The 10,987-nt window shown below is 57.1% G+C and overlaps 1 protein-coding gene across 1 annotated transcript in view; it reads right to left on the bottom strand.

Annotated features, from left to right (window-relative positions):
• Window positions 1–1,532: 1,532 nt before the first annotated feature.
• CASTOR2 (cytosolic arginine sensor for mTORC1 subunit 2) overlaps window positions 1,533–10,987 on the bottom strand; it is a 58,825-nt gene continuing 49,370 nt past the window's right edge. Inside the window, exons 8-9 of the mRNA XM_060032209.1 lie at window positions 7,323–7,417; window positions 1,533–7,243 (exon numbers count right to left, since the gene is read on the bottom strand). Coding sequence (XP_059888192.1) covers window positions 7,178–7,243; window positions 7,323–7,417 — 161 coding nt within the window. The 3' untranslated portion in view covers window positions 1,533–7,177. The remainder of the gene's footprint in view (window positions 7,244–7,322; window positions 7,418–10,987) is intronic.

Here is a 10,987-nt window from a genome sequence, read left to right as displayed (position 1 = left end):
GCTTCTTGTTCCTCCTACTGCCGGACAGTGGTCATGGCCCCAGGGCACAGCATCCCCTTGTGGTGGAGCCTGGCACTGCAATCCCTGGGAGAGCCTGTTTTCACATCTTTACACCTCCTGGAGCAACTCAGGCACAGGGGCCACAGCAGCGTCATCTGGGTCTCCAGCCCCGGGCACAAGGTCTGGCACCATCCTAGAGACAGTGAACATGAGTGAGTGGTGGGAAAAGGAGGGCTTTGCTACTGTTTTGGGCAATCAAGAGTACCCACCCATGTTGTGGCTCCAGTGCGATATGTGAAGGGTTGCAAACCCCAGAACGGCAAGCCTTCACAGCAGCCAGAATTTCTTGGACTCGGGGTGGTGAGTGAGTGCTTTAGCTCCCATCTTCCCTCCCTTCCATCTCCAGGGCTGCTGCTTCTGTGAGGCAGGGGTGAGGGGATGGTGGGGCCCAATGTAGGCAGAACCCTGCCCTGCTCACACCTGCCCTCCATGGAAAACATCAAAGAGGGGCAGGGTGAAGGGCATCCAAGGTCCAGGACCTGCTGGTCTCAGGCCTCTTTCTTGCCTGGGCATTTCCAGCATCCACCTGCCAAGGGGGCAGGAGCTCAATCCCAGAGCGCTTGTGGGAGGGACGCCAAGCACCGTGCCCTCCCTCCTGCCCCCAGGGTGTCTTATCTGGAGGCATCAGCTCCTGGGCGTCCAGCACCAAGAAACCTTTCCCAGGGGTGTGACATTCACAGCAGGGTTCCAGCCCCTGATCCTTCCCCTGCCACCACCAAGGTCCTATCCTGCTCCAGGGGACCCCGGTCCCCCAGGCCCACCTCTGCCACAGATTTGGGGAGGAATGGTGAGTGTAGAAGCCAGTTTCCAAAGTGGCCCCCAAGGTTACCTTGACCTCTTGGTTTTCACACCCCTGTGTGGTCTCCTCCACGGTCAAATCAGAGCTGGGCTGCATGACGATAGAACATGATGGAGATGACGGAACATGAATTCTGAAGCTAGAAGAAAAACTTTTTTTTTTTTTTTAGGTCCTACCTCGGTCCTTGAATCCCTTGCTCTAGGGGAAGCCAGGCGCCATATGACGAGGACACTCAAGCAGCAGAGACCCACGTGGAGAGGAACAGGCTTCCTGCCGACAGCCAGGCCCACCTCGCCAGTCATGTGGATTAAGCACCTTGGAAATAGACCCTCTAGCCCCAGCCGAGCTTCAGATGCCTGCAGCCTCTTGAGAGACTCTGAGCCCAAGCTGCTCACACGGCTCCCAAATTCCTAACCCACCAAAACCAGGACACACAAATAATCATTTTAAGCCTTACATTTTGGGGCCACTTGTTATGCAGCACTGGGTAACTAATACAGCCCCTCGCGTTCTCAGGGCTATTTATTTCCTCTCTCGGATTCTTGCTTTGGCTCCTCCCAGCTCCTGGCCTAATGTTCCCCCACCCACGGTATGAGAAGGGAGAGAGATGAGACATAGCCCTGGATCAGCACAAAATCAGACAGCCGTCAGCCAACATCATTTTTTTCTTCCATTTTAATGAACACTTTACAAAGTACAAAATATACTGTCTTTTTTGGGGGGAACATTAGGTACTTTTTTTCTCTCTGTCATACAGTACATGAATCTCAAGGGTTTTGTGTTTTTTCAAGAAAGAAAGAAAGTGTGAGGGCCTGGGGTACGGGGCTGCCCTGTTCTCCCCTCGCCCAGACCTTGGGACAGATGCATGTGCCGCTGCTACTGCTGGTGACCCGGGGCGTATGCCAGGGGAGGGCCAGACCCCCAAGGCGAAACCCTGGGCAGGGCAGAGGCCCCTCTGAGCCCTGCTGTGCAGCCAGCATCCACTCACCCCCATCTCAGGATAACGGAAATGATTTTGGCAAAGAGCAAGTGGAGGGCTCGGGGTTTTGTTTGCTGTTACACCTCCCCACCCCCAGTTTTGGAGCCAACCCTGCCCAGCTCTTCCTGGACCATTTTCTGAACAGGTAAACTGAAGCAGTGGACAGGAAAATGCACTGGGCTTGGCCTCTGCCTTGGGACCTGAATTTGGCCTGTTTTTCACCCACCCCACCGGCCCTCCACTCCGGTTTCCAACTTTGTTGGATGCTCTGCATGGACGAGCCCCAGTAGGCAAAGGGGCACCAGCCCCCAGAACCCCTCCCTGTAAATACTGTCTTCAGGATTGGCTGCTTCTGAGAAGTCCGCCCAGCAGGTCTAGCCCTTGGCTGCAAGGACCTCCGGGCCTCTGCAGGGCAGAGCACAGCCCCTGCAGGGACACCTCTGCCCCGTCTGTCCGCAGAGCAGTTTTAGCAAGTCAAAGGGGGTGGGGCTGCCTTGCGTTCGAGGTCTGCTGCCCGCACCCCTTCAACTCTACATGTGGCCCTGGGGTAAGAACGTACCCAGGCCTCGAAATACTGGACTAGCCAGTCCCTCCACTCGGATCTGGGCTCTGCACGTGTGTGCTCGAGTCCACACTACAGTGCGTGTCACAGCGCACACTCACGTGTGCGTATACACACACGTGTGGTCCTGCTCAGAACACTGCTCTGACGCCCAGCACTTGCCGCGTTCACAGCCTCCCGCACCGAGAACCGAGAGCCACGAGCTCCCTCCCCACCAGGCTGCCCACGAAAGCAGGGGCCAGGCCGCCCGCAGGCTTCTTTCTACCTGTACTCCAGGCCACTCCTGGTGCCCTCAGCCCCAAGGACAGCAGGCTGCCTCGGCCAACAGCTCCCAGCCTTCCATCCCAAGAAAGTAGGCGTCCCAGGAGGGCGTGGGTTTCAAAGCTGAAGGCCATAGCCCACCCCGCAGCTTTCTCTCTCCCTCGGTCAATGGAAAAGGGTCCTTTTGCTGCCTCTAATTTGAAAATGAAAGAATGGAAAAGAGCTGGCATGTGAGAAAAGGTATCTAGCTATACCAGGGCTCATCTCCCCTCACAAGTCCCGTCCACTCTTCCCAAGCCCACCCTCTGCTGGGCTGACCACCGTCTGCCATCTTGGTTGACCAACATGCGCCATCTTGGTGGCTCCCTTCCCAGGCGGCCTCCTTGAATAGAGGGCCACTGCCCCCTCCAGGCCTAGCCCCTACCTCAGCACAGTACCCAGGAAACCTGAAGAGCCCAAGCCCCTGTCTTTCCACCGCTGGGAGACCCCGTCGTCCTCCCCCAAGCTCTGTCTGCCAAGCCAACCACTGACTCTGCTTCTCGGCGGCCGTGACGACAGTGCCCGGGGGGCTGCTCCCCAGCCATGGCCTGCACTGGCCACAGACACATACACTGGGGGTGCTTCCTTCCTACCCGCCGCCCTGCCACAATTTTCCCTCAGGAAGGAGCGTCAAAAACTCCTGGCCCAGAGCCGTAGCGCTACCACCTGGAAGGTCCCCAAGGTCCCCTCTCTTAGCTGGGGCTGGGAAGGGCCCTGCTTGTGCCCACATCCAGATCCAGAGGCCCAGAAAGCTGGCCCAGGGTGGCTGGGAAGTGTGGCCAGAAGGGGCAGGAGGTGGGTGGGCAGGTTCATCTTGGATTATCAGGCAAATGGTACCGCTGGCTTGGGGTAGGGGCCTGGCCCTTCCTATCCCCCCCACAGCCTCCTCTCCTGAGCTCCGTGGCGTCCTCTGTCACCACAGAGGGGACAAGCCCCAACCGACCATGCTTCTGGACACCACACTGGCCACCGAGGCCATGCTGCCCGCATGGGGAGGCCACAGCGGCCAGCTCCGGGTCACCCGGTCCCTCCCTTCCCACCAGGGGCCTGTGGCCCGGAGTTGATGGGAGGGGGAGAATGCTGGTGCTTGGGGGGTTCTGGACCCCCGGAATCCTGGGGAAGGGAGGTCTTATGTGCCTCTCCTGCTTGGATGGGTGCCCTGGGCTGAGGTCAGTGGTATAGGCACCGCCTCCTGGGGGGCTCTGGAAACCCCTGTGGAGGAAAGAGGTGCAGAGCGGGCACTGCCCAACTCTTTGCTGGGTCAGGACTAGGGCCGAGGGAGAATGGGGTTTCTTAGGAACCAGGGGCGCCCATGTTGAGAGCTGAGCCCAAGAGGCAGATTTTGATAATTGGGGGCAGGGGTGAAATGGGCGATCGCGGCCCCTGGTCTCCCTTAACCTCGCGCCACTCTGCAGTGCGCAGGGACCGGGCGGGTGAAGAGAGAGCGCAGCACTTAGATGGTTTGAGCTTTTCTGACCAGCGAACAGCACAGACTCAAAAGACACACCTGGAGCCCAGGTGGCAGCTCCTGGGCCACCCGCTCACCCCCAAGCCAGAGCCTAGAGTGCCTCAGCCTGACAGGGCACCCTCTTCAGGCCACCTCTCTGGGGGTCTGGGGACCCCTGCACACAGCAAAGCCAGAGATGGCTGGGGGCAGCCAGCCACCGGGGAGACCACTCATTCTTTCCCCAGATTGCTGGAGACCCAGCCGCTGACTCACGGGCACACAGAGGCACCGAGGATGTGCCGGTCTCTGCACACAGTGGGAGGATGGGGGTGTGCGGAATAGAGGGGGCAGGTTTTCAGGGTGTCGGCTCCCGCCCTGTCAGCTGGATACACACCTGGGTAGCCCAGAGAGCGGAGTCCATCCGTCCCTTTCTCAGTCGGATGGGGCCAGTCCCCAGGAGGCGACCTGGGGAAAGAACCTGAGGCTTCTACAGCGAAAGAAATCAGGTGATGGGGCTGCGGGAGCAGACCTGGGCGGAAAGCCGGAGGGCGCCCGTCCCGCTGGGCCAGGTCTTCGGGCTGAGAGCACCGGCAAGGGGGCTCTTCTGTTCCAGCTGTTCCTCCCTCTGTGCCACTGTCCCCCAAATAAAATAAGGGTGTCCAGGGGCCTTGGTCGTGCCAACGGGATTACAGGAAGGGGCCGAATCCAGCTTTCAAGGGAGATTGGGCAGGAGGGGTTAGGGACCCTCAACACCTGCCCCGGAGCTCAGTTCCTGGGCCGTTGGTTTAGTTTTTCTCTCAAGTCAGGGCCGAGGCAGCCAGCCGGCTTCTCTAATAATCGTATTGCCTATATACTTGAATTAAAAATATATGGTGGCTCAAAACGTGCCTGTGTGCACGGCAGACACCGCGGGGCGGAAGCCCTCACGCCCCCACACACACACACGCACACACGCGTGTGCACGCTCACACAGTATATATTAACATATATATTGCTCAAGTATATATGCTATTTACAGTATATATCTATATCAACATAAAACACAGGTATTTATATGTGTGTACAATATACGTCCTAGGGGGTCTAGGGAGCACACGTTTCTGGGGGTCAAGGGGCCGACACACTTGCTCGGCAGGGAGGAGAGGCGGGGGAGTGACACGGTGAGGGGGGGACAGACAGGAAGGGGTCTGGAGGGCGTGCCACGGAAAAATCAAGGCCTTCCAGGGACAGTAAGGGGACTCTCGGGGCGTGAAGTGCTGCCCTGCCCACGTGGACACCCCCATTTTGGAACCAGCAAACAACTGACGTTTTGGTGTTTTGTGCAAAATGAATTAACTTAAAAAAAAAAACACGTGGGTTCCGAATCAGTACTTGGGCCCCGAACATCTGCAAGGATCCAGACAGACAGCTTCCCCACCTGGTGGGTGTCCATGGCTCAGAGGGTCCCACGCGGCACAGAGAATGGGGGTGGGTGGGGCTTCACCAGCCCAAGAGAACGTCCCTTCTCCTCCGAGCTTCTCAGGGACAGCACGTGTCAGCTGCTGCCCGGGCACCGAGGAGGACCCTGCAGGTCCTGCTTGCTTGGAAAACACTCCCAGCTGGAGAGGAGGCACGGGGGTCACCCCATTCTCCGAGGGGGCTGGCTTGCCACCTGGCTGTCCACCACCCTGCGGCCCTCGAGTCCCCTCTGATGCTCAGAGCCACTCTGCCTTGGCAGCTCCGTGGGGGGATGCCCCGGGGACCCCTGTATCGTAACAGACCTCTGCTCCCAGCTTTCTGCTCCAAAGGGAGGGCCGAGACCCCTGGAAGCAGCTCCCGATTCTCAAGCTCGTCCCTGGAGCCACAGGGTGCCAACCAAGCGACGTCACACTCTGAGTCCCGGCAGACTCAGCGGGCCATCCCCTGAAACTACTGCCAGCTGCAGCCTGGGTGCAAATACATTAAATAAGAAACTAGAACAAGGTACGGTTTTCTCTATTAAGGCTCAGATAAGCTGCCTCCCAGGTCAAGTACTCATGAACACCACGGCCCCTGGACCGAGGGGTGGGTGGGCAGGTGAGTTGGGGGCAGAGGCCTTCCACTTTCCCCCAAAAGTGGGGTGAGGGGGCGGGGCAGGAAAACGGGGGAGCCCTGTGCTGGTCTAGTTAACTGCTGGGGAGGTGGGGGTGACCTAAGACACCCCAGGCCCAGAACGCTGGGGCTGCCCCCATTTAGGGGAACCCGAGGCTCTGCCAGCCCCAGGAGGGTCCAGGGAAAGCAGAGGGGACAGGAGCTCGTGCCCCAGGCTGGTGGGTCTCCTGGGAACCCCCTCCCCCCGGGACTGAGCGCTCGTGGTGGGGAGGGTCTGGAAAGGCCCCTTTGGCAGTCTTGCTGGGAGTTGGGGCACACGCCCTGTGGCTGGCAGGCCAGGTTCTGGGGGACTGGGGTCTCCCTCCAGCTCAGGGCCCCACCCGAGCTCCCTTGGAGCCTCACCAGCACACGACCAGAGGGCTGCCCACTGGCCTCTACTCTGCAGGAACCAGCCCAGAGCCAATGGAACCAGAGACCAGTGACCACAGGGGCCAGAACCCCTACCCTCACAAGGGCCTTCCAGGGCCCCATGAACTCAGCCCTGCTCAGCCAGCCCCCCAAGATGACCCGAGAACTGGTCCTCCCAGTGTCCTGTAGAAGGTGCCAGCTTCCTTTGGCGTCTGCCCCCGGCCGTGGGCGAGGCAGGAGGAGAAGGTGGGTCAGCTCACGAGCTCCCTGGGCCTCAGACATCATTTTCTGGGGTGCGGGTGGGGGAAGGAGGCGGGGCGGGGGTTCTCTGGAGGGTCTGGGGGCTCCAGGAAGGCAGGAGGGCACGGGGAGGGCTTGGCTTGGGCCACAGGCCTGGCGGGGTCAGCCATCAGGGGCGTGTCCTAGGGATCCCTTCCTTGGGGGCCCCGGGGCCGATTTTCCAGTCTGTTGAGAAATACTGCGAGAAGAATCTTCAGGGTGGGGCTGGGCCCAGGCCTGGGGGGCAGACGGGGAGGAGCGGAAGAGGCCCTCCTAATGCTTCTCTGCTTGGCTGACTTTCAGGGCGCTGATGACGCCATTGATGTTTTCTTCTGGTACCTGCGAGGGCGGGAAGCAGACACCCGTGAGCCCCTGGAGCCGGGCCTGCACTGCCCGGGGGCCGGTGCCGGACACTCACCAGTGCGTGGTCGAACTTGAAGGTACTGATGTAGTAAGCGGGGATGTCAGCAGCAGCTAAGGGCTCGGAGATCTGGGCCACGATGCCGCACTCATCTGGGGACAGAGGCGGGGACCACGTTTAGCGTCCTCCCCACCCGGCCACCCAGCACAGCCTTGGCCTCTCCCCTCCCTCTGCTGGCAGTGCCCGCCCTGTACCCGCAAGCTTCCCAGAGACTCCCCGCCCCTCCATCCAGCAGGCTTCTCTGATCTCTTTGGCCAGCAGTGAGCTCTCCATCCTCAGGGCTCCACAGAAGGCACTTCTGTCTAACTGTGACCACCCTCTGCCTGTTTCCGTGCCTCGTAGTTTGGACTCATCTTCCTGGCCATCTTGCGAGTTCCCTAAACAGAGCTGGAGGTAGCGTGGCAATAAGAGGACGTGGGTTCAGGCCCTCTTTTTTGTCGCCCTTTTCTAGTCAGATGACGTGGCCAAGTCACTTCCTCTCTCTGAGCCTCCGTTTCCTCATCGGAGTCCCCACTGGGTAAAGGTCCCTGCCTGTCCTAAAGGCAGTGTCAGGCATCTGATCATGAGGAATGTCATTTCCTTCTCCTTCTGGATCTCCAAAGCAGTGGCCTTCTGGCCTCCTCCAAACCTCAGCCAATAAGGTGGTCTTTGGGTTGCCTGGGGATGGTTCTCCCCTCTCGTCCACCCTCCTCCCCTCTTTGAAGGCACCATGCAAAGCTTCCTCCTACAGGAAGACCTCCAGGATCTGAGGACCACTCTTCTCTCCATCAGCACAACCCCTCAAAGCTACTGTTCTGATTCTGGCGATGATGCCTTTCCCCAGCGCTGTCCCGATTGGGTGGGAGAGTACAGATATGGCCACCAGCTCCCCATGGGATTCTGGGGCCAGAGCCTGGGCATCAGCAACCTGGGCTTCACCCTTCCCCCACCCCCAGCCTCCCCGGCACCCTTCCACTCCCTGGCCCTGGTCCTGCTTGTCAGCCCACCCTGGGACCTAGACATGACCCTGCAGGTCTCTCAAGCTCCTGTCTCCTGCTTGGTCTCCTGGGGCTCCTGGCTGGACCCATGGGCCCCTTTGGTGGCTGCACAGGCCTCGTGCTTGCACTTCTGGTGACCGTCTGTGCTGTTATGTGGTGGAGACCGGTTGTGTCCTAAGATTCTTTCGCTACAGACACATTCATTTGCAGTTCTGTAAAGGGGATGGGGGGTGCGGGTAGGAGATTAGGGTCTAGAATGGTGCCTTTCAAACCGTGGGTGGTGACCCACTGGGGACATCAATTTAGAAGGCTGGTAACCAGTGTTTTATGAAATGACAACAGAAAAGGGAAGGGCAAACAGCTCAGCACCAGAGCGAGTGCAGTTTTGTGAAACCGTAGAGTTGTTTGTGTATGTGTGTGCTGGGCTGTGATGGAAAACATATTTCCTGCAAACCGTGGTCTAAAACATATGGAATTCGCCAGTCTAGAATCTTTCAGATTCTCAAGTTATTTTTCTTGCAGGGCTATTTATAGCTATTAGCCTGGCGCTAAAACCCTCCACATCCCGGGAAGGTAGATCCAGCTGCTGCCTGCTAGATCACACACTGTGTCCCCTGTCGCCCGCCCGTGAGGCCACTCAAAACAGCCCAGGGCAACTGCAGATGGTAGGACGATTCAAGTCTCATCTACTATCCCACCTCGATTCTCCCTTCAACCTGACTTTCTTTTTTCTGTAATATTATTATACTGAGTGTATTTTGGTAAACTTTGAAGCAAAGCTGGGGATAAAAAGATAAGCTGAAATGCATCACTAATTATCAGAGAAAGGCAAATAAAACTGCAATGAGGCACCACCTCACACGGGTCAGAATGGCCGTCACTAAAAAATCTACAAATAACAAATGCTGGAGAGGGTGTGGAGAGAAGGGAACCCTCCCACACGGTTGGTGCAGCCACTGTGAAAAACAGTATGGAGGTCCCTCAAAAAACTAAAAATAGAATTACCATAGGATCCAGCAATCCCACTCCTGGGCATATACGCAGACAAAACTCTAATTCGAAAAGATACACGCACCCTTATGTTCACAGCAGCACTATTCACAACAGCCAAGACATGGAAACAACCTAAATGTCCACTGACAGATGAATGGATAAAGAAGATGTGGTACATATACACAATGGAATACTACTCAGCCATAAAAAAGAATGAAATAATGCCATTTGCAGCGACATGGACGGACCCAGAGATGATCATACTAAGCGAAGTAAGTCAGACAGAGAAAGACAAACACCATATGATATTACTTATATGTGGAATCTAAAATATGACACAGATGAACCTATCTACAAAACAGAAACAGACTCTCAAGACATAGAGATCAGACTTGTGGTTGCCAAGGGGGAGGGGGCTGGAGGAGGGACGGAGTGGGAGGTTTGGGTTAGCAGATGCACACTATTACATACAGAATGGATAAACAACAAGGTCCTACTGTAGAGCACAGGGAACTATAGTCAATATCCTGTGATAAACTAAAATGGAAAAGAATATGAAAAAGAATACATATATATGTATATATAACTGAATCACTTTGCTGTACAGCAGAAATTAACGTAACATTGTAAATCAACTCTACTTCAGTAAAAAAAGAAAAAAAAAAGATAAACTGATATGCACAACTTCCTGCTTCTGAGTCTCCAGTGACGCCTGCCCCTTTGCCTGTGATGACCTGGTGAGGCTCTTTTCCACTGTTTCTACTGTGGAGAGGCACCGCTGCGTCACACCCACCTCTGCTGGTGCCGCCCTCTCCTCCCCGTCAGCCGGGTTAACATCCACTGGTCACCTCTGGGGCCACCTCCTCTGGGAAGCCTTCCCTTCCTCAACCCTCTCCAAGCCTTACACGTCCTTACATGTGGTAGTGACAGCAACCGCTGCTTGCTGAGCACCCGGTGTAACTGACACGTCATGGAGGACTTCGCACCACCCTGAAGCAGGATGTACCATCATCCTTGTTTTACAGACTAGGAAACTGAGGCTCAGAGGTTAAGCGCCAAGGTCACCCTGGTTTCCTTCAGCCTCCTTCACTGGCGAACTTGCCTCTAGGCTACTGGGTCTCCATATCCCCACGGCCCCAAACTGGGCAGCAAATGTGGGTGGGAGAGATGCTGGGGTCGGTGGAGAAGGTGGCCCCGAGAGACAGGCTGGAGCCCAGGGTTGGACCAGGAGCCTTCAGTGTACATTTCCTAGCACTGCAGAAAGCAGCCCCCTGTCCTGCCCCTGGGATGGCTCTGGCTTTGGCCTTGATGTGAGCAAAGTTAGGGGGTGCTGTCCAGTCCTGCTAGTTACTGTGTATCTGCGACCTTGTCCAGAGAAAGCCACAGGCAGGTGGCAGAACCGGGTTCCCTCTCCGACCTGTGGCCCTCAGGTCAAAATGCCCTGCCACCTTCACGTCCCGTCCCAGAAGCAGAGCCCCCTGGGCTGACCCCACGGCCCCTGGAGCAGTCTGAGCTTCATCTGGAACATTCTGCACTCTGTCTATGGGAAATCAGGATTTACTGATCCCATCGGGGCCAGCTGAGGGGCGCTCCCCGAAACAAACGTCCTGTGACTTACCAAGAGCCTCTTCTGGGTTCAACGTCTTGGGTCTGACAAGTCTAGCCCAGAGAAATCATGTCTCATCAAGACAA

This window comes from Delphinus delphis, chromosome 15 (genome assembly GCF_949987515.2).
Source record: "Delphinus delphis chromosome 15, mDelDel1.2, whole genome shotgun sequence".
NCBI lineage: Eukaryota > Metazoa > Chordata > Mammalia > Artiodactyla > Delphinidae > Delphinus > Delphinus delphis.
This window is presented reverse-complemented; position numbering and strand designations above follow the sequence as displayed.